Below are 27,673 nucleotides of genomic sequence, written 5' to 3'. Positions count from 1 at the left end.
AGTTTTAGTTGCTTGTAGTTTGGTTGTAGCTTGCGGATTTTCCTATTATTTAGAGTTGATAGTAATGATCAACGCAGAGTTATTTGACAATAACCGAAGTGATCATGAATATGTTCATATAAGCGATCATAGTAGTCAAATATCAACTCATATGTACATACATATATATACATACAAATATATTTGGAGAAACATGTTTAGAGCTGCAAACTAACATAAAAAATTTATATTTTTCTATACTTTCAAATTTTTTTCTAAGAATTGGAAAAATAAACGTAAAGAAAGAAGAATACTACTACTTTATAAAAAATTTGGAAAAAAGTTGCCATACCACGTTAAAACTCAAGAACGTATAATTAGTTTTATGTTTTTAGAATTTAAATAAACTTAAAAAGCGAGTTAAATTTAAAAAACAATGTAACTTCAAAAACATTTTTAATGGAGTTGCCAGATTGCATTGTTTTCAAAATTTTAAAATAAATTTTCTGGATTTGAAAATGTCAAAATAAATGGAATTATAAAACATATGAACTGTCAAAATCTTTAGGTGGACAGTACTTGTAAATTGAATTATAAAAAATATTAAACTAAAATTATTAAACTAAAATAGAGTTGCCATGTATGTTTAATATTAAAAAAAATAATAATTTAAGAGTTAAAATAAAAGTAGTAAGAAAAGGGAAATTATTGAATTATTATCACTTTTTCTACATGTTCTGTATAGCTCTCTACATAATGGCCCACCAAAAATTGAATCTTCAATCTTCACTTTTGCCCGGCCAAATAGACCAACATTTTTGGGAAAATTAAACTTTTTTGTAAAAATGCCGTTTTGTCAATTTTGATTTTTTTCGAACTTAAGTCATTGTATAGACAATATCTTCTGATAGAGAACTTTTATTTTTTATTCTTATAGAAATTGAACGAGATGAACAATTGAATGAATTATTAAAAAGAAATTTTTGCATCTAAACTTATTTCTTCTCCTTAATAAAATTTGGACATATATTTTTACAAAAAAATAAAAAAATTAAGTTCTATTCTCTTTCTTTTAGAAACTGCCACAATTTTCCCTCACAAAAACCAAATTAAATTTTATGAGTTTTAAGTAGACATGCCATAGATAAACATACGCAGTCTACAATAGTCACACTACATACATATCTTTATGAAATAATTTTATTTCACATTCATTTCTCCATTTAGAAGTCAAAACGCATGGCAATTCTATGCTAATTTTTGAAAATCATCACATTTCATTGTAGCATTAAGCCACTCAAAGCTGATTCATAACATTTTCCCTTCAAAAATTTAATCACATCATAAATTATAAACGCCAAATTACACACGCACATATCAACAAACACGCACACAAACACAAATGCGAAGGAAAATTTATGCAGCTAAACTGATATGCAAAATAAAAATAATAAAGCTCGTCCACCCACACACACGCATGCAGAAAGGTCAGTTGACATCTGCTATTGCTGTTATTGCTAGTGTTGGCATACGCAAGCATGTCTGAGTGTTAGTGTAGATGTCGATATGCAAACATATTTATGTACATATATGCGCATATGCCAATGGCGGCGCTGATTGTATTGTTGTGGCATTTAGAGCAAACACATGCAACAAGTGTTGCCGCTTGCTAACTACAATACAATAGCATGCAACAATAACTGTTGTGCTCGCAACTCGCTTAACCCATTCAACTAAGCTCTCATGTCATGCTGTTGTTGTGGGTGCGCGCCAATAACTATGCTACACCTATAACACACTTGCACATACATACATATATGTATGTATGTATATACACACATGCATGTTTGTTTAAACACATATTTATATGCGAAAGTTTGCTGCCTGTGGAGTTATGTTGCTGCCGCTCCTGTTGTTCGGTTAGTTTGTTTATGCCTTTGCATAAAGCTCGTCATTGAGTTGAATAGTTGGCCGCTTGGTTGGCTGCCTCGTGAGCTGGTTAGTTGACAGTATGACTGTGTGCGCCGTTGGATTGTCGGATTGCTGAGAGCTCATATTGCCAACAGTCTGCTTACGCATGTGCGGGTGTTGGGCGAGTATGTTGCCAACATTCGTCACTTGCCACTGCTCGGCAACGTGCAACTATTGTTATTTATAAATGTTTAGATGTAAAGAGCTCTTGCGAAAATCCTTAATCCTCTTCGTATAAATACCTCCAGCCCCCCAGTACAAAACCTGCCAAACAAAAACACTATATTGGAGGCACGTTCGCAGCGAAGGTTACAACTACGTATATATACATATAAATGTGCTTGTGACACCTGCGTAGTTGATACAAATGTGAATATGCACATGAGGTGCCAATACAAACAAGCACACGTCTCGTCAAAGTGCTCAACTGTGCCGACACTCACACATATGCACATACATATATGCGGCAAATATTTCAAATACTAACTGTAAATCTATGTGAAGGCATGCGAATAAAGACACATACATACACACATGTAAAATCGTAAATTTGAGTGTTTGTGTATGTGTGTGAGAGCTTATGCTTGGGACGAATACTATTGATGATGCTGATCAAATAGAGGATTTTCGCAAAAATTAACACATAAAACCTCTCTATCAACGTTTGGCATATTCTCAGCAGGATATATTGAGCACACAAAATAGTAACAGCAACAACAACAACAACGTCAAGTTTGTTGTGTTGTCGGTATTTGGAGTTCACTCTGCAGCTTACTTACTTAGCTGAGTACGCATGGATCAGTTGAGGCCCTGCATTGCCCTGTGATGCGATACTATGCGCTGCTAGGCTATGCCCAGCAAACACCCTGTTTTTGAAGTCAGGTGTGTTTTATTGTTGTTGTTGTTGAGTTGAAGGCTGTTCTTACTTACAATTGCGGAAATTGCAAGCTAAGCTTTTTCAATGACACTCTACTCTTGTAGCTTTGCAGGTTGCAAGTGCGGGTTAAGCGCTTCTCCTAACATTTTTACTGGGTGGCAACAGCGGCAGCACTACTGGATTTGCAGCGCATTAAAGCTGTATTTACTTTGAACAAAATTTGTGGTGGGGGTGGTGAATTACTACTTCTACTGGAGGTGCTTTGAAGCACTTTATTTAAAAGACTTCTTGATTTGAAGCTGGGGTGCAATATTTTTGGTTTTTTATTAATATGGATACGAATTTCTTAATGGATTACGATAAGATTTTCTTATTGTGGCCTTAAAGGTTTATATATAAATATATGTAGCTTTAGAGAAGATATGATAATAATTCTTGAAGAGTGCGTTAATGCTGTGAAAGAAGTCTAATAATTCTAACATACTCATTGGTATTGTTATTCTTTAAATTTTAAGTGGTTTTGTAGCTCTCCCATATCTGCATATTCGAACTCAACAAAATTAGTGCCAAAAATATGTCTAATTTATTTTATATTTTTAGAAATTAAAAGCTAATAGCAAATGGAATAAAAAATATGTAACTCCAAAAACATTTTAAATGGTGTTGCCAGATTGAAAATGTCAAAATAAATGGAATTAGAAAACAGATGAACTGCAAAAGTTTTTGGATGGAGTTGCCGGAATTGATAAAATAAATTGTAAATTGAATTAGAAAAAAATGCAGTTTCAAAAACACTCTATGAAAAAAAAAAATTATAGAGTTGTTATAATGCGACTAGGAATTTACAAATCAGTTTCGTGTTTTATAATTTAATATGTAAAAGCAAATGAAACTTAGATAAAAATGTAACTACAAAAACATGACATGAACATGAATGTAGTTGCCAGACTACATTAAATTAAAACATTTTAAAATATATTTTTTAGAATTGAAATTGTGAAACTAAATGGAATTAGAAAACAGATGAACTGCAATAATATTTAGATGGAGTTGCCGGACTGCATTAAATTTTAAATTTATTTTTTCAGAATTGATAAAGTAAACATAAATTGTATTAGAAAACAGATGTAACTACAAAAACAATTTTAATGGAGTTGCCAGATTGCATAAAGTTCAATTTTTTTTTTTTGGAATTTGAAAAAAGATGGAACTATAAAAACTTTGAATAGAGTTGCCAGCGTACATTAAAATAAAAATTTTGTATTTAATTGTTTTTTTATTAATTGAAGAGGTGAAATAAAAGTACATACATAAATAAATTAGAACAAAAATGCAACTACAAAAACAGGTATAATAGAATTGCCAGCTTATATTAATGATTAAAGTATTTTGTTTTTAATTAATGAGTTAAAATTAAGTGAAATTGAATTGGCTTGATATTAACTGCGATTTTTGTAAGAAACTGTAAAATTATTTGACGATTATTTTAACATATTCTGAAAAAGCCTTTTATTTGATGGAAAAATTTTCAAAGTTTTGTAATTAACTAATGTTGAAAATACATAATTTATGTGAGGATTAGAGTAAGGCCTTATAAGAGGCGACATTTTTCAAGTATTCCTTAAATATATTATTTTGCAGACTGTTTCCAAAATTAATATTTAATAATTTAATAATTTACACCCTTAAATCAATTAAGTTAACTTAGAGTTTTTAAAAATTATAAACCTAAACATGTTCATTTCGTTAATTTTTTAATTAATATTAAATGTCTTTAGAATATTAAACAGTCATAAACACAAAACACATATGCTGATGAACAACCTGCTAATACGCAAAGTGATATAAATTCGTGAGACAAAACGCACATCTACATAGAAGCATATAATAACATATTTACACAGACAAATCGAGTGCTTATATGTATAGGTAGCTATGCAATTCTATGTGCTCGTCTTTGTGCGCATTCAGATTTATCGAGCTGTGCACACATTAGAATGTGGCGATGGGAAATCCTTTGGATTAAGGATTTGCAGCATTTCGTCGCTATATACCATATATACATACATAGGAAGAGTATACACATGGAAATTGACAGTAGCACTCACAGTAAGCAAAGCGGCAGAGGTGAAATGTAGCAATGTGCTGTAGGTGCTGTGGTAGGCGAAGACTTATGAATGTAGTTGGTGACAACATCGATGAATGACGCCATTGACGATATTGTCAGCGCCAAAATGCCAAACACATGCAACTATGCATGCATATGGTTTGTGTTTAATACATTGAGATGTTTTTGATGATGATAAATGTGCGAGTTTGTTGACGGACAAAAGGAGTGGTAGAATTTGTTAAACGTGCAACTCAAATTTGATGAAAACGGGTGGTAAGCACCAGAGATTTGGAAAAGTAGTGTGTGATAAAGGCACTTGTTTGAATGCTTGACAGTGTTGGAGATATATATGTATATATATACATGTATTCAAACAAGTGCCTCTATCACACACTAGTTTTCCAAGTATGATGTATGTACATATATACACTCCGCTGACAAACACTTAAAAGGTTCAAATTATTTATTTCGAGCGTTAAATAGCATAAAGAAGAGGTAGAATTCTTTATACGTATGTAGGTCTTCATACTTATGTATAAGCGCCTAAAAACTCTTCGATCACATGCTCATATATACATATATGTATATTGTTATAGAACTAGTGCGTTTATGTGTGTTTGTCTACACATACTTTTATCTCTCTAACCAAAAATAGTGACACACTTCCCTCAAAGGCTTCACCTCTACATACACCAGCAGTTACCAATACTAACTCACTTGCTATTATGTAACGGTACGAGTATGTGTTTCAGAATTTTGGATATTGTTGGCGTTGTTGTTTGAGGTTCGTACGCACGACATGCACACCTCGAGTTGAAGCATGTACTTTCTAGGTCATAAGGGTACCTATGTATCTACACATAGTTGAATTAGATATTTGATATTGACAGAGTTTATAGATAATATTTTGTTAGTAATATCTGTAATGGTATTAAAAGTATAAGAATACGAAGGAAAGTTGTCAAATCTGGTCTATAAAGAGAAGGTAGAGCTAAATTGGATCAGTCGGGAGCATTGAATCTTAATCTCATTCACATTTACATTTGAGTTAAAAATTTCATAAAATATGGACCTTAGGTACTCAATGGTTTTAGGGTTCCTTCCATTTTGTATTACAAAAAACATTGCAAGGTAGACCACCTTTAGAAATGTGGAGGTGATGGTTGAAGCAGCAAAAAAATTTAGCTCGGAGTAAAGATTCTCCAGTTTTGGTGTTGTACTTGCAGCGTCATAAAAAATTCTGTCAGCAGTTTTGAAAATTCGTCGCAGTGTTCAGTAGGATAGAAAATTTGGTATTTTTCCGTTAGATGTTAAACAGTTGTGAAAACGGACTTACCTATTTTCGAGGCTGGTATGATGCTATATTTTCGGGAAATTCGGAATAAAAGCTCTTCTAAAATGTGACTTCTAATAAACAAAGCACTGGTGGGAATTTTGACCTTTTTTCTAAGTATTCTAAAGTTTCATTTTTTTTGTAAAAGTTATCAGTTTTTTTCCTTCGTCTAAGTTCTAAGTTAAGGTTTTCACTAAAACTAGTTTTTTCACTTTAGATGATCCTGTAAGGAGTAATCTTGCCAACGATAATAGCGTCGATATGACCGAGTTTAAATAATTGTTTCCAAAAATTTTTGAATTTCTTTGTTAATAGTGTATGTTTGTAACAATAAAAGATTCTAATAAAATCCTTAATTTTTTTTGTGAGAAAAAAATTGTTTTGGAAAAAGGCTTTTTTACCCGAGAAAACCCATGTAACCCCTTAAATCTCAACTTAAATTTTATACAAAATTGTATTTTCACTTTCTCTGTCATGCCTTGACGAGTCTTGCGTATTGTTTGTGTTGAAAGTATTATACAGTGTTGTGGTTTTGGCGTAAATCCCGCCACATAGCTCCATATAGAATAGATATTACATTTATGTAAACGTTATAAAAATTGACACAAACACACATAAACCACATATACTCGCAAATAGGGATTTATTTGTAAGCACCTAAAATCAATATTTTCCTTTAAATGCACATTTTTGGGCAAATCCTTGAAATCCTTTAACCGTACCATATGAAAATAAAATCAATAACAACAAAAGCAACAGCAAAAGCGAAGGCGAATTAAGAGCTTTGCCCTTAAATACAAATCGTTCTGGGTTTTTTGTTGAATAATTGTTTTTGCTTTATCATTTACTGCCGCTTTGGTTTAGCGAGTCGTTTGCATTTAGCAGTAAGCACACATACATATTTATATATGGTACGTTCGTAAACATGTGCGGCTATGCATTTAATTTCGTAGCAGCGAATATATTTGCCTGGCAACCGCAATGTTACAATTTTCATTAGCGTGGCCGATTAATCCCTTTAATCCCTAAGCCGTTTTTGAATTATTTTAATGCCATCGCTTTGTAGCTTCAGCAAGCGCGCCAACGAATGTACACACACATACACATTTGGTACTTATGTATATTGGTCTATGTATATTGGTGTGTTTGCTTTGTGGCATGCATATATGTATATGTTATTTGCAGCAAATAAAAGGGGTCGCTATTAAAGCCTGCCTTTGGGCAACGTTATGATGGTAGTACTCATACCTTCCTGCTACATCTATCTGCAGATGTGTGCGCGTTAGGTAGGCTGATCAGCTGATTTTTATATTTCCTGGGTAGCGGTAATTTATTTTAAAGCCTCTCTTTGACTGCGCGCATTAGTAGTGGATTATCGAAAATAAGAATCAAAATTAATGATTATATTGAATTTTAGTATCATAATTCTTGTTAATACTAAAAATAATTGAAATCATTATTTAGAATTAGGAAAATATTCGAAGCTTAAAATATTTCAAAAGGCGTTATGTTGCCTACGTAGTGAGGTAAGTGAAAATTTTTGTTTAGTATATGACATTATATACTTTGAACCCCATCGAAGCATCGAAACTTTATTGAGCTCATTTTTGTAGCTTGGTATTATTTAAGGGGTTACATGAGTTTCCTTGGACAAAAAACAGACTGTTTTCAAAAATTTTTTCTAATATAAAAAGGATATATTTATTAGAATTTTTATTGTTCCAAACACACACTATTATCAAAGAAATACTAAAATTGGAACAAAATATTTTAAACTCGGCCATTGCAACACCATTTCCGGTGGCCCCTTGCAAAAAAGACGCGGCCGCGTTGAAAAAAATAGGATTTTTAGTTAAGACCTCAACTTTGAACTTGGACGATGAAAAAAACCGAAAATCCGATTTTTGGCAGACATTTGTACAAACAAAAATGAAAATTTCAGTGAAAATTTTCCGAAATCTTTTTTTTCAAATATTTGTAATCGAAAAAAATGCTTCGTCCAAGTCTTTAAGAATTGTATCCCAAAGGTCTGTGTAAGATTCATGAAAATCGGTTAAGTAGTTCTCGAGAAATCTTGAAACCGACTTCAAAATCACAGTTAAAAAAACGCGTTTAAAAAAAAGCACTTAGCCTAGCTAGCTTCGAGCGCTCAAATTCTTAAGGCTGTATCTCCGAAATTAAAATTTCGGAAATTGGACTAACTCGAGTATCACATGTAAAAAGTTATGACGGAATATGTGTGAGACTCGAGTAAGTCCAATTAGTTTGATGCGACACTGTATATGGAGGTACATAAACACTTTTTGTTAACAAAAAGTTAAAAAAATGTACCGTCCGTCGATTTCAAAAAAGCAATTTGGAGAAAAAATAAGTTAAAATATTAAGTGTTGGAGCTGATTGACCCAAAAGCAGGAAAGTCGAAGCTGATTATTCAGGGTAAAAAAACTTTCCACCAACGGAATAACGTTATTGGCCTGTGGAGTATACTTTAGAAAATTTTTTTTAACATTTTTTTTTTTTTTGATTATCTTAGACTAGCCTAAGCTGTAAATAATTTGCTAGAAAATGTATCCAGAATTATTAACTGACTTCCAACTCTCCAATATTAGATCTCTCTAGATTATTCTGCCTTAATACACGCTTAATAAATGCATATATATTTGTATATACAATATATAAGTACATGGTATAAGCACCTATATATTCCAAGTACACTTTGATGAATGCTTATTGCATAGGATTAAAGGATTTGCCCATTGTACGGCTCCACCATAGCAAAAACACATGGTTTCCGAAGACATACTTCAATTACACATTCACTACAGCTTTGTTTCCTCGTTCGTTCACCACCTTTGCACGCACACACTGCTTGACAACGACTAGTCGCACAACTGAATCGTCTGTGATTTGATCAAACGAGTGTGAAATGTTATTATTTTAATGAAGTAGTGAAGGGGAGACAAACGAGTAACTAATCCTTGAACAAGCATTGGAAGTATTAGGAAATAAATAATAATAGGGTTTGCAAGGTTGCGCTTAAGCAAGGCAGAGAAATTGCCAAAGCGTAAAAGCAAAGCCAAAAAGGGATTATAAATTTTATAATGTTGGATACGCAGACTTACTTGGCGAGTATATATCTATGTGTTTATGAGAATATATATATGTATGTAAGCTGCTACATGTATCATTATAATTGAGGGATAAGTGTGCATATAAATTTATGGATAAGCAGTCAAAGGAAATCCGGTAAGGCTGGGTATGTGGTTGGTTTAGGTGTGTGTGTGAGAGTCGCTTGAATTAATAGTAGCGAAAGCGGTTGCTATAAGACCGATTTAAGGCAGCAAACTTTTAGATATTTTATAGTTCAAGATTGGCTAAGATTTATACATAAGCTCAGGCTTGTTGGTTTGCAGCTGGCGGCTTATAGAATTTTATAGAGAGGATGAGAGAAAGAAAAGATTAAAAGGGTTATTCGAAAGAGCACGAGTGCATCAGTTTTAAAAGGTTGTTCACAGACTTTATTGACGACGATTGTAGGACGTTGAACATTGTTAGATGCTCTAATTACGAAAGACGGTACGAATCAAACGTTCTAAATTATTTATCATTTTCAATTGAATAGTAGTAATTCTGTTGTACTCACAATTAACTTTCGCTGGATCAAATTCACGTGCGCGGCTTTCCAAAGCCGACGGCGTTGACGACAACAACTGCTCCGCCTGTGTGGGCACACCAGCAACGCCGGAATGCAATGAACCCGCAACACCGCTCGCCATGCTGCTAGCGACTGCATTCAATGCAGCCGGTGGCAAGCAACTAATGCTACCAACCAAGCCAGGATTGGCACTAACAACGCCACCATTGCCGGAGCCGGCACGTTCATCGCGTTCCATCATCTTTGGTGTGACGGCCAATGAGGCATTCTGACTAGAAGGTGTCGAGGAAATGTGACGTTCGTTGTCTGCGCCCGTATGTGTGTTGGCATTCGGCGAGGTGTTGGCATCTGTGGAGCGTGAACGCACAATAGCCGTATTGGCGGCGCCAACAGCCAAGCTAGCCGCCAAATTGCCGAAATGCGGACTGCGCGCCTCATCGTGGGCGGCAAGTTGTTCACGTAACTGTTGTTGATGCTGCTCATGCAGTTGCTGTTGATGTTGCTGCTGTTGTTGTTGTAAATGTTGCTGTTGTTGTTGATGTTGCTGCTGATGTTGCATCTGCAATTGCGCCAATTTGTCTTGCACACCTTGCAGCGAGGGGCGTCGCCGATAATTGGCCGCAGTCACAGCACTCCCACCGCCTTCATCGATATTGGTCGCGGAAGCAGCACCCGGTGTTGCGCTGCTGCCGCTGCCGATGCTGTGTGGTGGTGACAAAGAATGCTCTTTCTTCAGCGCCAACTCAGCTAAACTGGCTGTGCCGGCGGGTTTGATGCCCTGCGCAGCGGCAGCGGCGGCCGCATTGGCTGAGGCGGCTGCAGCAGCGGCGGCGGCATTTGCAGCGCGTGTCAATGCCAAAGCCTGGCTCTGCAAGAAAAAGAAAATTTTTATTGTAAAAGTATAAAAATAATGTCTCAAACAAATGAGTATTATAGATTGGTTTTTGTAAGACTTATTCTTTACTGTGGCAACGACTAATTGTGCGCTATTTAAGTTTTTATTTACTCAAATAAATGTTGGCTTAATTTGGTATAAAGCAAGCCACCAACAGATAATTAACTGTCTTGCTACTTTATGTATTTCTCTGCTTATTGTTTATTTATTGCTTTTAAGCAGCGAATTTCTCTTGCCTATCCGCACAGCTATAACTAAATGTGTGTATATTCAACGGTTTTTGTGATTTTCAATATTATTTTTGGAAATTTGCTGCTAATTGTTGGAACTCTCGATCATTGTCAGCGCAATGCCTTGAAGAGTAATCACGGCTTGAGTAGCAGCCAACCCAATTTCGTTCAATTCTGACACGCTTGCTTTGCTTGAATGAGCTGCTGGTAGGTATGTATTAGTTTTATGTAGAAAAAAAGTTTGCCACTGATCGTCACAATCAATTTCATGATCACCATTGAATAGCTGCTTTGCACGTGTGCATGAATAAATATACACGCCAACGTACATAAATATGTATATTTCTTTATAAATATACATATATGTATGTATATGTATCTAGCATTGTGTTGATTGTCACTGTGATTGGATTGATTTACTTACTGATGACACTTGATTTGTTTGCCCATCAGCGCAGAGCTTCTAATGATCGACACACAAGCTGCGGCGCTTGATTGGCGCAACAGTTGCCTCTTCTCTGTTTCATTGTACGTTTTTTCTTCATTAAAAAAACTATATATATACAAATAAATAGCAGCTTTTACTCTTAAATATATTTAATTTAGGTTTTGAAAATTTAACGAGCAGCCAGTCAGGCATAGTGCCCTAATTGAATGCCTCACATGTCTCAATCGTACGATCAGCGTGATCACTTTTCAGTTTTTATTTCATTTATTTACTTTCCTCATCTATCACACACTTCTCGCGCATTATTATTATTGTGTTTCTTTCACTGCCATTTTTTGCGCTTTCACACGTAGCTAAGTAAATACATGAGAACGTGCGCTTATTGGTCATAAAGCTTTATTTATAGCTTTTTTTAGCTTTCAGCCTCTTTGCTCTGCACTTGTCATCTCATTGAAATCAAAAAATTCCATTTATAACTTTATTAGCGAAAAGTTAACAAAGTGTTGGAAACTTACTATATATTTCAATAAAAGTCTTGAAAAGACTCGCTTTGTTGCGCAGTTATCTCCGTGTTATACAGATTTCTTGTTAGATCTAACTTTACTAATGATTCCCATGCATTCACTTGTGACCGTTGGGTCAACTGCGCGCAAAACAAAAAAAGTATTCTACTCGAAAATATTCCAATTATTCTAATTGCGAGTTTATGGCTTGGTTAGAAAGATATTGGTTTGCTTATAGTACTACGTTTTGTTGTAATTTGTGAAGTAAATGTGTATTTACGTATGTACATGATCATTGAAGATCATCAAGCTGCATGCCGTAGAGGTCAAATAAGATCAGTGTGCTTCAGTCATAAGTATTCAACAACTTAATTAATTGTGGCAAATGAGCACAGAATTAAGGAGATTGTTAATGTAAAAGTAGTTACAGATCAGTAGGAATCTTGAATAAACTTAATTACATAAGTACTGTCAGAGCTACGTACTATAAAAGGCTATAAAATGAGCTTAAAAGCTCCAAAAAGTTTGTTTCAAAGTTTTGTTAGCAAATGAAAGTTTCAAAAAAATCGCAATAATTATACACGTTTTCAAAAAATAATTTATTAACAAATTCATGTTAGCCTTCTCTGATGCTCTCTTAATTTGAGAGTGAAAGCTTAGAAAGACTATATCTTGCTTTAAAAATTAAACTCCCTATGAAAATAGTTATTGAAAACTAAAAAATAGTGTACAATTAAGATACAAACAAGATAGATAATATTATCAAGTAATACCATCTGATGAAATTTGACCCGGACTGGTCCATATAAGTTCGTGTGCACTTTGAACTCCATCTGTTAGGTGATTTTTACCATAAAAAACGTCAACAATGAGTTTTTTTTTTTAAATTGTGTTTCCAATAGTATCATCGCTACGGAATCGTTGAAAATGTTGCCCAAGTGTTTGGCGGCGTCAACTTTATCATAAGCACAAATATTAGGGCTCAACTCATGCAGTGAAGGGATGGTGTCATCAAAAATTTGCTTTATGCGAGTTATCATTAATGAAATCAATTTCGAAAAAAATTGAAAGAAACAGTGCTTGAAAATCGTCATGTTGGCATCAGAGAGATAGCAGTGGATCTCGGCACTTCTTATGGAAGGACTCAACACATTTTGATTAATTTTTTGGTTTGAAGCGTGTCAATGTTTAAATTATACCAAAATATTGTGACTGATTTTTTGACCAAACACGAATCGAGCGCCATCGTTCAGCCACCATATTCACCAGAGTGACTTTCTTTTGTTTTCGAAACTGAAAAATCAGCATCGGGGATAGCGTCATGAGTCCATTGAAGCTATTAAAACAAATGCGCTGAAGGAATTTAAGACTATTGAGACAACTACAACTACATATAAAGAAAATAAAAGATTTGTTGTGAATAATATTTATTCTTCCGATTTATAAATTATATATATGTATATATGTATATATATGTATATATATATTATATATATATATATAAGGGGCCTTATCTAATCATCCAATCATCCCTCCCTGAGAGTTAAAGTAAGTCACAGCCCAATGAAGACTTTAGAAAGCAACTGTGGTTAGTTTATAAAGTTTTCAAATACGCTTGCTGCAAGGAAAAATATTTCTATAACTCACGGCTTGACCTCGTTAACTCTTTAATCCATTACTTACGGAGCGAGTTCTCGAACGACTTCATAATGAAAGTTGGCGTATTAAGAACGGTTATTTCTTAGGCGGCAATATTTTTAAATAGCCCTTTTGTCGTATCACATTTTATCTCTAAGTCGATGCTTTGTAACTCTCAACATTTTAGTCAGTCCAGAATCATCCTACTGCACCTAATTTCAACCCATTGCCACACTCAATTCTTATGAATTCAACACTTCATTGTGAATACGCTGCTATCAGCGAAATCTGCATAAGATCTCGCTGTTGATCCTGCGGATAAACATTAATCACTACGCCGAAAAATACTTCAATCAAGTTAATGTTAAACCTTATTTCAAACACGCTGCATAGCTCAAGGCTAAACTTGTCAAATAAAGTCGACTGCCACCACAACCAAGCGACGGCTAGTGTGGGTAACTCGGACGGCAAGTAAGCGGGTATTATCGATGGGCGGTGCGCGGGTCGGTGGTGGAGAAGCGTGTTCAGAAATTTAATAACGCAATTTTCTCCCAGCGACTAAGTCTTTCAGCATACACATGCGCTACATAATTTTCTGCCAGCGAAAAGGCAAAAAAGCAAAACAACAATAACAAAAAAGCGCCAAACAAAAAGTACTTTTTTCATACGCATTCTTTCGGTTTATTTCTGCAGGGCTGGCAGCCCGCCGCAGTACGTCAACTTCTTTTCTACAGTAGCCGCATCAAGTTAGCGATCAACGACATCAAGTGATCGATCTCAAGTTATAATCATCTTTCCGGCAGTGAAACAGCAGCGGAAAAAAACACCAAGAGACCGGCAAGCAGGACGTCTGATGAGGGAGCGACAAGTGCTCGGCTTGCGTTTTCGGCAGTTATTATTGGCCGCAGAAATTCATTTACGCTTTAATAAAAATATACCACCCTTTCAAGCGCACGGGCTCACGGGCGCACCGGCATACAGGCGGTAATGGCGCTGTGACTGCTCACTAGCGATCGTCGGCTGGGCACATTTTGTTGGCATAGCGGTGTATTGTCGTCCGTAGTCAGCGTTTAGCTGGAGGCGTTAAAATTTTTACATTGATCTGTTGGAATTGCAGCAGCTTTCATTATGATTTAGCTTGATACGTCAAGTCCACGGGAGAGGCAGTGGCAGGGGTGTACGGTCTAAAGTCATCAATGGACAGGGATACAGCTACAGACAGCTACCGTTGCTGATGCAGATGAAGTTGATTGAAGCTCAGCCCGCGACAATCATGTGGATGATGTTGCAGTGTAATGGTGTGTGTTCATGTGCAGTGACTGGCGACGGGCACATGTCAAGCATCATACACAAATTGACGAAAATTCGATCAAAATTTTAATTGATCGCCCTGCAGTTATGCTGAAATTGCGATCAACACAAAGCTGCCAGAGCCAGTCGGTCAGTTTGGTGTATTAATAAAAAAGTGACTTGAGAGGAGTAAGCGAGTGTTTGGTAGTCGATCAAAAATTTACTTACATATGCCTGTTCGTATGTTAGTGCTGAGTAAGTTCGTTGGTTGTTTGGTCACTCACTTGATTGCTTGCTGTTGGCGTTGGCTCAACGCTTGCCAAAGGCCATGTAGTGACTGTGATTATGTTAATATTAGCTACTGCATCGATTTTGATTATACAGAGTATTTACAATAATGAAAAAGTGGCACGTATGCCGGTATGTAAGCCAATGCGTATTATTTGGTGACCGGAAATTCGAATGCTAATGGCAAGAAAAATGGGCTGATTTAATTAAAGGAGTGAAGCGATATATTTACCCTTTATTGACGTCAAGGGAGATTACTAGAGCAGTCCAGCCAGAGAAATGTGTAATCTTAATTAATTTATTTTGAATATTTTTGGTAGCTAAAAGTGAGTTTTTGGGGTAAATTTCTTAGGTTTCCAACCAAATTAGTAGATCAAAGCTTTTATGAAATATTTGAATCCAAAATTATACAAAAAGTATTTTCAAATATTTCGAATGAAAATACCTTCTAGATAAAATGCATAAAATGATCAGCCATGATATATCTAGATCTACCAAAAATCTATCAAAGGGTCTTAGAAATGTTGAGGAAGTCGGTTTAGTGACTGATGCTAATAGCATACTGAAATAATGGAGGGAACACTTCTCCAACCTACTGAATGGCAATGAAAGCATAACACAAAGAGATGGTACAACTGCTTCAATAACCGATGAGGATGAAACAGACGTTCCATTGCCCGACCATGAAGAAGTTCGAATAGCTATTACCTGTCTGAAGAACAACAAAGCAACGGAGGCCGATGGATTGCCGGCTGAGCTATTGAAATTCGGCGAAGAACTGATAAGGACAATGCATCAGATTCTTTGTAGAATATGGTCGGATGAAAGCATGTCCGATGGCTGGAATTTAACTGTGCTCTGCCCAATTCACAAAAAGGGAGACCCTACAATCTGCGCTAAAAACAGTGGGATAAGCCTCCTCAACATCACACATAAGATTTTATCGAGCGTACTGCGTGAAACATTAAACCCCACCGTCAACAAACTGGTTGGACCTTATCGGTGTGGCTTTAGACCTGGAAAGCAACAACTGACCAGATATTCACCATGCGCCAAATCTTGGAAAAGACCCATGAAAAAAGGGTCGACACATACCTCCCTTCGTCGATTTCAAAACTGTTTTTGACAGTACGAAAAGAAGCTGCCTGACTGAGCAATACCAAAAGCTCCGTCAGGAACGGGAAGGACTTTCTGAGTCGTTCGATACCAAACGAGATTCCTGACAAGGCGACTCCCTTTCGTGTGACTTCTTCAATCTTGGAGAAAATAATTCGAGCTGCAGAGCTAAATAGAGAAGATACCATCTTCTATAAGGGTGTGCTGGCGTACGCCGATGATATTGATATCATTGGCCTCAACAACCGTGTCGTTAGTTCTGCTTTCTTCAGAATGGATAAAGAAGCAAAGCAAATGGGTCTGGTGGTGAACGAGGGCAAGACGAAATATCTCCTGTCATCAAACGAACAGTCGTCTATCTTGGACTTAGCATTAACGCCAACAACAACATCAGCCGCGAAATCCATTGCAGAATAACTCTTAAAAACAGGTACTACTTCGGACTGAGTTTGCAGTTGAGAAGTAAAGTCCTCTCTCGACAAACAAAGAGCAAATTCTACAAGTCACTCATCATCCCCGTCCTTCTATGGTGCAGAGACATGGACGATGACAACATCTGACGAGTCGACGTTACGAGTTTTCAAGAGAAATGTTCTGCATAAGATTTATAGTCTTTTACGCATTGGCAATGGCGAATACCGCATTCGATGGAACGATGAGCTTTACGAGATATACATACATGTATGTACATATGTACGACAAAATTGACGTAGCGTAATAAGAGACAAAGGCTTCGCTGGCTAGATTATGTCGTCCGAATGGATGAAAACGCTCCAGCTCTGAGACTATTCGGCACAGTTTCCGCCGGGGGAAGAGGAAGAAGAAGACCTCTAGTCCGTTGGAAAGACCAGGTGGAGAAGGACCTGGCTACACTTCGAATCGGTGAAAAAAAATTCTCCAAAACTGCTGAGCTGGAAAAGTTGAAATTCATTTTCAATCTAAAGTTGCCATCTTGAACTAGCGCTTTGATTATTACCTGTACATTTTTTAGCGATAACTACTCCCCAATTAGCTAAATAGATGCCTTCAATCTAAAACTTAAGCACACCATATTATCTCCACTGAAGTGTCATAACGCCAAATATGTCAATGTCAAGAAAAAGTTGCAGAAATTTCAAAAAGAAACAACAACCATAAACTACAAATCCAATAAAAATCAACCTGGCTGCAACTGACAAATAACTTAACCAAACCTGAAGGTAAGGGCAAAAAACCCAAAAAATGCGTGACAACAACAGCAGCAACAACGACAACACAACTGATGTAGCGCACATCAATTAGTAGGCAACCGCAACATGGCATTTTCGGTACCAAAAATCTCAAATAAAGTCAACAACAAAATAAGAACAACCAGCCACCTCAAGAGTAAACTACAATTTACTAAAAATCAAGTAGCAGCTTCTGTACTTGCCACAAAATCCAACAGAAACAACACAAAAATAAAGCATTAAGCAAGCAATATGTATAAGAAACCAAAGTTAAGCCACCACTAAGGCCCACAGGAATGTACAAATGTTGCCACATGCACACATACAAACATACGGTCATATGCCATCCGTCTCGACATCAACATGAACATCAACGCCGTTGATCAGCGTAAATTGAAACTGTTGTCGAAGTTATGTATCTTGCCAAAAAATTACTATACTAACTAATATTATCCTTGTTATTGTTGTGATGTTTTAGTTGTTGTAGCTGTTGATGTTGTCTGCTTTGGTTGACTCTTTTTGGATTGGCATGATGACTACAAGTTGACGTTTGGCTGTCGTCGCGACGTCGCTTAATAACACACATCACAACAGGTAGTCGCCGTGGCCACTTTGAAAATGCAACAACAACAACAATAATGATAAAATATACACATTTCTGCATTCTACATTATATATATACATATGTATATGTGTATCGAGCGACCATGTTGCAAGAACGCGTAGTAGAGCATGCATCATCGAAAATTCGGCACAAAAATGCAATCCCTTGGTGGAAAGCTAATGCAATGCGTTTGTCTGATATGTGTGTGTGAAAGTATCACCAACACTGATCGTCATTATGCAATAAAGCTACATTTGCTCATATGCGTAAATTACGTGCCACAATGACGTTGTTAATGTTGATCGCAGTCTACCTTTTATCGAATGAATCTCTTGACGATCGGTTGCTCAAGAATTTGAGATTATATACATAGGTATTTTATGCCCGGAGCTTTTGAGCTCATTCAAGAACCTCTAAATCTATAAGTCAACCTCAAATTTTCCGCAAAGATAAATGCTTTCTCGAACCAAGACATTTGGCCCTTCCAATAATCATTAAGTGCGTTCCTTTCGGGGCTATAAAATATTGGTTTAATCATAATTACAGCTTGTGCAAGAACTACAAGTAAAGATACTCGACCTTCCCAAGTGATATCGATTTGCTCTATGTGCTCTTGAAAAGTTCTAAGAAGATCCGACTTTTTTGAGCAAAATTTTTGTTCATCGATGCGGTCCATTTCCGGCTCAACGGGTATTTAAACAACAAAATTGCCGGATTTGGGACGAAGATCAACCTGAAGAGATTCAAGAGCTGCAATTTGATCCAGAAATAAAAAAAAAGTACAATTTGGTGTGGATTGTTGGCCGGTGGAATCATCGGACCATATTTGGAAAATGATGCTGGTGAGAACGTAACCGTCAATGGTGACAGTTATCGCCCCAGGATAACCCACTATTTGATACCTGAAGTTGAAGCTCGTGATCTCTGTGTCATTTAGTTTCAACATTACTGCGCCACTTAACACACATAACATCAGTAAATGAATTTATTGAGAGAACACTTGTCTGAGCATATAATTTCACACTTGGGCCGATCGATTGGTTATGAAGATCGTTTTATATCACACCGTTAGACTTTTTTCGGTGGGGATATGCAAAGTCTAAACTCCATGCGTGCAATCTCGCTTCGATTCAGACCTTGGAGTAAAGCATCACGCGTGTCATTCGTCAGTTACCAGTCGAAATGCTCTTACGAGTCATTGAAAATTGGGCTCAACGGATGGACCATCTGAGACGGAGCCACTTTCGAACATTAGAAAAAGATAATCTTCAAAAAATAAATGCCAAAGAATGTTCTTTCGAATTTTCTGTGTATTTTCTTTCGATCGATCTTTTGGTCTTGAAAGTACCTGTTACTTAAAATCTTCAAAAAACTATCACAGTGAGGGATGAAGATAACCTTCTAATTGTGGAGAAAAGACTGATTTTCGTTAAATTGCTCGATAGTTATACTAGTAAAGGGGTACAAAAGGTGGGCCGACCCCGATCCAGTAAATTCTTATTATTACTTATTCCTATGTATTTTCATATGCCTAAATACATATGAATATTATTTCAACAATAAATATGAAATAAAGCCACATAACAGTGCGCGCTGAAGATTTGACTGAAAAAACGTCTCGCATAATATGCGCATTCATATCCTTTTTGGTTCAACAACAAACAGCAAGTCCGTTTTTATGGCATTATGCACAGAGGTATGTATGTAGTATGTGCACACAGATGTCGACGGCATACGCGTATGTCGCGCTCAGCACGGTCATCTTGTGCTACCGGAGTTTTTAATGTGTTTTAATCATCGCGCGCACATCTTGCTCGCCCGCAGTAGCAATCTGCAGTGACGATCATAATGATGATGATGATGCCTCCACGATGCCGCGTATAAGGCAGCATGAAGACGCACTGTCTGCCTGTTAAATATTTTTCGTAGCACACTTAGAGCCGCGCTGTGATCGTGCACGTGCAACACATACTTGCAACGTAAATGAAGAAATGCAGAAATATTACTGCGTAAGTATGTAAGTGTGGCTTGTGTGTGTAGCACTCATATGAAGTCGGTGATTAAAATATGATCGTCTGCTTTTAATACTGCACTTTGGCGAATGTATTATATTTACATCGATTATTTGATGAATTGTTGCATTGCCCGAGACATTTATTGAATGTGTGTCAGGCACGCACACTCAGGCATGTGTTGTGTGCTGGTGAATGCCATAAATAGATGGATATTATTATGCAGTTCGATTATCGATCGATGCGTTCGCTTTTTCTATAGCAATAGTATGTGTGTAATATGTGTTGGTGGTGAGTGATGCACTGAATTACTTTATTGTTAAAAGGCAATGGAAAATTGGAATTTATTAAATTAAACGACAGATTGAGTTATTGAAATTATATGTGCCATTTTAGGTATAGCTAAGCCCACTGAGGATCATAAGTGGTACGAAAATGGTGGCGGTGCAATTAATATATAGGAATGGTGTTGGTTTATGTAAGTTGTTTGAAAAACGCTTGAAGCGAAAGTGAAATGCGCCAATCTAAAATATTTTTTATGGTTTAACAAATTGCTGGTTGTACGGAAAGTATGTATCGGATACATTTTTTGGCACTTCGGTGAGCTCAATTTGTTACCTTTTTCAGCTCGACATTTGGATACTTCATTAGGAATCAAATACATTTTATAAATATCTTTATTTTGATTTAGATGAGTTAGTGTGTTAAACAGATATAGGCTATGATCGTCCGATCTGAACATTTTACACGGATATTGTCATGACCGTACTCCGATATAAACAATTTATTCGACAAATAAAAACTTTTTGTATGTCTTGGTGGTCCGATATCAGCGGTTTCAACGAATTATCAGTTTCTTAGAGAGAAATGGATGTCGACAAATTTTCAAATCGATGTCTCAAAAAGTGAGGGATTAGACAGACAGACAGACATGGCTAAAATTTCTCTTCCTCGACTGAGGGCGAGATTTTTAGCTCGCGTTCCTCGAAAAAACTAACGTCGCTGAGATAACGAGTTTCAATAACGGTCGCCATTGACGGACGTTCTCACCGGCATCATATTTGAAGAAATATGGACTGATGATTCCATCGGCTAACAAACCTCACCCAACCGTTGTTTTTTTCTGGATGAAATGACAGCTCTTGAAGCTCTCCGTTCCAAATGCGGCAATTTCGCTTGTTTAGTGACCCATTGAGGCAGAAATGTGCCTCATCATGAACAAAATTTGGCTAGAACACGTCGGATCTTCTTGAAAGTTTTCAGGAGCCCATAGAGCAATGAGATGCGGCTTGGGTAGGTCAAGCGGCTTCAATTTCTGCACAAGTTGTATTTTGTACGCTTTCAATTTAAGATCTCGACGTAAAATGTGCCAAACGTTATAAATGTCAGTCCGAGTTGCTGCGAACGACGCCGAATCGACTCTCCACTGTCTTCGTGTATACCCTCAGCAACGGCTGTTATATTTTTTCACTGCGTGCTGAAAGTGGTCTCTTGAAAAAAGTACCTTGATTTGGATCACCCGTCACACTTGCAAAACAAACATACGAAGAATCTTTACTAACCTGTTGCTGAAGATCCGATTGTTCAAGGCTTTAAATCAAATGAACGTTGTATAACTAATTTCGAAAAACTTCTCAACCAGTTAACTTTGATTTAGAAATCCATGTCTTAAAGGACCATATCTAAAATAGAAATTGATATCTAAGATGGCGGTAGACTTTATAGAACACTAAAATTCACGTGAAGTATCTCTAAAGCCCGTAAAATGTGTTAAGGTTGGACCTTACCATAATCGTTTCACCAATCGCGTCACCAAATCAAAACCAGCTCGGCCCTCCACGACATTTCGTTAATTTCTTACTCGCTTTGGGAAGGTGCGTAGAATGTAATCGTCTTGCAGTCTATTTACACCATTTTCGAAAAAATATTGATAATTCTTGCAAAATTACCACAATGCAATGCAAGTCAGTGGCAATCGGTTTGCGCATGCGCGACAACGTACATACCAAAGCGTACGAAATTAATGCCGGACAGTTGGATAAGTGTGAAGAGCATGAAAATATTTTTTTTTTTTCAAATCGAAAATATTAAAACTGCAAAAAATTGCATACTCATACACCTATACAAACATATAAACAGAAGTAATAGCAATAGCAGTCAAAAATGAGCTCTGGTGACAGCCAGCATAATTAGGGAATGCAATGATATATATGTGTGCATATGTATTGGAGCATAGCGGGTGCATAATGCAAGCCAAGAGTAGCCTACAGCTAACTAATGCAAGCGAGCAGGAGGAGCAAGCTCTTGGCCAGTACACCACGGACGACGGCACCACACATTGGCGGATTGCCAATGGCACAGCTTCTGTTTTATGATTATTGTTATTATTATGAATGCCTACAATTGGACATGAGCAGACCAAGAACGCACACATGCACACACACACATGCTAAGGCATACAGTATGCACAAATATGGTTGCAAGCAAACCAATCATCAGCTCGAGGCAGCAGCGTGTTCTTAAGCAAAGCCAGGAGATGATATGTTGCAGCATAGCATAGCATAGCGGGTTGAGTGAATTCCACTACGGAGAGTTGCGAAATTTGTATGCCACTGCATTTTGACCAAAAAATAAATAATTAAATGTTCGGCACAAAGTGATATTCACTGGAATTGCTTGTACGGTCATAAATATATGCTTTCCGGTATGTTTGTGCGTATGTGTGTGTAAGTGTGTTTGTGTTAGTTGGCAATTTGGCAAAATTCCTGTTGCAGATCAGGCCGTCTGACATTCCATCTTGTGTTTTTGATGACGTTGATGATGTCGAAGTTGGCGCTGTTGATGACAGACGCGCGCCTCCGACAGACAAGCAGCTCAACAAAAAGCTACAAGCTATTGGTAGCTTGTCAACCCGTTTCCACGGCGGTTAGACGCTGCTTATCTTTGTGTAACACCACGGCGTACCTAACTTGGTGCGCACAACTCCCTTCAAAGTTTTCTTTGTGTGTGTGTGTGCATGTGTTCCTGTTTTTTATTGTTGCAGATTGCAGATCTTGCTTGCTTGTCGATATTGGTTTTGCCAGATTCATGCAGCGCAAGCGCAGGAATGCAAACGCATTTTGATTTTTAATTATTTTCAATCGATGATCACCAAAGGATCGTCACAAGCGCAAGGCAGGCCAAAAGCAAGCGAATATGTGGCAAGCGAACGCCAAATTGAAGCGACGCAGCGCGATCAGTGGACAGATTTGTACAACAGTTTTTTTTATGCTGACTGCTGAAAGTCTGCCAAAGAGGCCATGACTTTTGAAACACTTAATCATAAGTTCGTATTGCGGTTTTTATTGCGTCTAATTAAAAACCGTGCTGCCGACACGATCGCCAATAAGTCTGGAAGTGTTTTTCTGCGGCGCCCTTTAAGCAAAAGCAATGGCAAAACAAATATTTCAAATCAACCGCTAATACGCCTAGGGAATGTATTACTTAAAAACAATAATCGGTGAAAAAATACAACAAATACCATAGGTGATCGTGATGATCGTGTCAAATCCAGTCAAATCAACTTGCACGCAATCCAGCCTAAATGTGTTTAAGAGGCGTATAAAAACCATGCCACCCAATCCCAAAATCTATAATACGAAAAAGGTATGAGAACACCAAGCAGGCAAGAGCGCAATAATCAGTGTATTTAGCAGCGCAAAAACTACCGAACTAAGATACGAACAGACATAATCTCAGACGCAGTGGAATGCCATGCGATCAATGCTCGTGTAAGCTACACAGACCAAAAAAAAATTATATATATGGTACATATATACCTAACATAAAACGAAATTCTTTGCGCGTTTGCGAAAAAATATCGGGTGGCTGGTGTTTTGCACAAAAATGTTGTACGCAATGCGTAAGATGACGTTCCTCCGTCAAGCGTCGAGCTGAACAAGTCGCATGATATATGCGTACGAGTAAAAATCGTTAATTTTCCGATAAAGATCACAAGATTGACACTTTTTGCAGCTGAAAAAGCAGCAATTGGCAAGCAGCCAACCAACCAACCCACCAGCCCAGCCAGCGATCAACCAATCAGGCGCAGACGAGAGCAGCAGGCGTTGAGGCGCAGACGAATAATGGCAACAGGGCTCATTCGACAGTTTGAGGGAAGTACATTGGCTACACATGCTATGTTGTTGTAATGCATGTAAAACATGCTGTTGAAGGCACGCAAGCGCGCGGTGCAGCAATTGAGTACGATAAGTGAATTTTCGCACTTCATAAGGCCAAGCAGGACGCTGACGTTGCTGATGAGCACTTGTGGCAACTCAGATGGAGTAACAATTTCGCGAGCGTTAAGCTATGTCCAAGCATACCAAAAATGGATGGCGAACAAGACAAGCGCTTGGAAGTTCTTTTATGATATGAAGTGAAAAAAGCAGAAGGATTCTTATAAGAATAAAAAATAAATACAAATAAAGCCAAATGAATTAACGAGTGGTATGACGAAAAAGTCTCCGAAACCGGACCAAAAATTGACATAAGCAAAACTGCGTTTCAAAACCAATCGCTAGGGACTTACACACGTACACTATATACAAGCAACAAAATCGAGCATTAAACGAATAAAGCGTACAGGGCAAGTCAAAAATTGGCAATCTATATGATGATTGATCGCATTTTGAGACAAACAGTAGCTGATCGCGTGTATCAAAAAACGCCAAACAAAATTAACTTGCAAGGCAGACGAGATGCAGAGAGGCGCTGACATAAAAAATATAATGTAGAGACGAAGCAAAGCGCTCGATAGAGTTGGTTGTGGAATCCCTTATGAATGTCAGCGCACTAATACTATGTCTTGGGAACAACATACAAAAAGTATATGCACATTGCTTTGGGCAATGATTTTGGAGTTGCACATTATTTTTATATTTGGTTGTGCTTTTAGAAGCTTCTGTTGTTTCGTTCTTCTAAAATTTTTGTAAGCATTTCCAATTAGGATATCTTCTGGAGTGGAACTGTTTATGCGCTTGCTCTTAAGTACTATAATTTTCGTAATTACTTCTACTGTGCGTTCTCAGGCTTAACTCACTTTATAGCTCTTAATATAAAGTTATAGTGGGCATTAATCCCAAGAGAGTCGAAATATTAATCAGATCAGGTTTAATTGAGAGATTAGAGAAAAATAAAGAAAGAGTCTACTTAAATTTTCGTAAAAATATATTTCACATGATACTGCTTTTCCATTGTCAGACTTTCTGATCACTGTTGCGAGTCGAACTTGCTGCCACTAAGGACGCGGTGGATTTAGTGCTTTGGGCTGCAACCTCCTTTAAAGACTTGACTCTCTGTCTATGCATTAAAGGCACTTTAAGGAAGGCCTTCGCGGAAGCTTGGCTACCATCAAACAGTATTAAATAAAGGGTAAACTTCACCCAGAAGTTCAAGGTTACCCTTAGCAGCAAGGCTGAACGAAATGATTCCACTCTCTAGCTACTGCTTAGGAATCTTACAATCAAGCGGTACACCGACGGCTAGAAAACGTCTCAGGGTATTGGTGCAGGAGTCGCAGAACCACGTACCAAACTCTCCATATCTATGGGAAGTTTGCAGGTGTAGGGATAACGGCTGAAAAGTCTAGCGGAACGTAACCGAGTGCATCTTATCTGAGTGTCCGGTCACAAAGGTATACCCCAGAATGAACTGGCAGATGAGCTCGCCACCTTCGCAGCATCCACCAACATGGTAGGACATGAACCCTTCATCGCGGTGGACAAACTCAGGCTACTTGTCGTATTCTAGACTGACCACTGTAAGCTCAAGAAGCATTTATATAACATGGGCTTAGTTTCTTGCGCAAATTACCGGCTCTACGACAGGGAGCCTGAAACTCCAGAACACCTGCTAATTGACTGCATAGCAGTCTGCAGACGGAGGATAAAGGCCCTAGGATCCTTGTTTTCGAAAAGGGATCACATCGCCTCACTAGCAACTAGCAGTATATTGGACTTTATCAATATACTGGGGCTAGGTGAGTCTTTGTGATTGAGGAGAGGGCCCAATAGACCGAAAGTCGCCCGTGGTACAATCCTTGTCTATTTATCTTATAATATCTTATCTACCAATGGTTTTTGCACTGTCACAAGATCGTTACTCTTTGTCTACCTTAGTCGTTTTCGGCGTCTACTCTATATACATATTTCAGAATCTTACCGAATATCAGCTGTAGGAGCTGTGTGGAAGAGCACTATTGGAAACATCTTAACACTACTTTCTTGTTTGTCCCGCCATTGCGAGATCAGGACTTAAACACTAAGGAGTTCACGCTTTCAAATATACCATTGAGCTGTTGGGAATAGAACTTAAACGCCTAAGTAGATTTGTATTGACCTCATAGCGCTTTGTCGTTTTATGTAAGATCGGGTATAGGAATTCTATTTTTATGGCTTCACAAAGGATGTGTATAGTAGTCGTAATCGGCGATCGTAATCTTGAGGAAGAGCCAAAGTAATCTAACCTATTCCATAATACTTATGTCCTAAAGATATAAATAGGATATGAAATGGTAGTTCAAAGAAAAATTTTCTTTCTTCTTATACTCGTATAGAAAAATACTATTTGAAAGCATGTACATATGTTCTCAAGGAAAGAGAATTCCAATTTTGAAATTTGTCTAACTCAATTTATAATTTGTTTAGGCAAACACATTCGACTTTTCTAATGTAATATTTTCTTTCTTCTTAATGTATACTAAAAACTACTCAACATTTTTACATAATCAGTAATTTTTGAGTTGACATATTTAGACAAAAGAAATATGTTAAAAATCCAAAATCATGTATTTGTTCCTTGAATTCAAGGCATATCTACACAATATACTTGTGTTTGAAGACTTGTTACAAAAAACCTCATATCTTTATCATCACTTAAAAGCCTTATGCTGTTATCTGTATACATTATACATATTGGAATTTGTCCATTATCTTCAAACAAAATCTGTTTTTCCAATTCTATTAAGGTTATGCAAGCTTTTGATAAATAAGACAAGAAAAAACTATCTGTCCTCAATTAAATATCAATAACGCAAAACATGACGGTTGTTTGCTTATGCTCCACGCTTCCTAAGAACTTTTTTTCAAATAGCATAAAAAAACTATGGACACACGTAAGTGCCTTAAACCAATAGAATTGTGGAACGCCCATTTGCACGATTATATAAGAACGTCAGTGTGATCAACTGCCTGCTTGAGTGAAGCTTCGCACTTTGCGTTACGCAAGTATCAATTGTGCCTCAATGTTGCAAGCACAAATTGATATAAATTGAGTAAGGCAGAGCAAACTAAAATATGGAGGAAAATAAGTAAATAACCTAACGAAGAGTAAAAGAAATATGTGTGTTAATTGTATAAGCGCAAAATCCGAGCGCATCAGGCACATCTACTATAGATTGAACTGATCACCGATCAAAAAATCAACGATCAAGAGGCATGAAACGGCGTTGATCAAGTGCGTGCATATATCACATCAG

At 37.1% G+C, this 27,673-nt stretch overlaps 1 protein-coding gene across 1 annotated transcript in view; it reads right to left on the bottom strand.

Moving 5' to 3' along the window:
• The window catches only part of LOC120772288, a 150,819-nt gene that overhangs the window by 62,009 nt on the left and 61,137 nt on the right, over positions 1-27,673 (bottom strand). The window contains exon 2 of the mRNA XM_040100798.1: positions 9,914-10,793. Within this exon, the coding sequence (XP_039956732.1) occupies positions 9,914-10,793 (880 nt within the window). The remainder of the gene's footprint in view (positions 1-9,913; positions 10,794-27,673) is intronic.

Source organism: Bactrocera tryoni, chromosome 3, assembly GCF_016617805.1.
Source record: "Bactrocera tryoni isolate S06 chromosome 3, CSIRO_BtryS06_freeze2, whole genome shotgun sequence".
Classification (NCBI taxonomy): Eukaryota; Metazoa; Arthropoda; class Insecta; order Diptera; family Tephritidae; genus Bactrocera; species Bactrocera tryoni.
The sequence above is the reverse complement of the archived record's forward strand: the minus strand, read 5'-3'. Positions and strand labels throughout refer to the sequence as shown.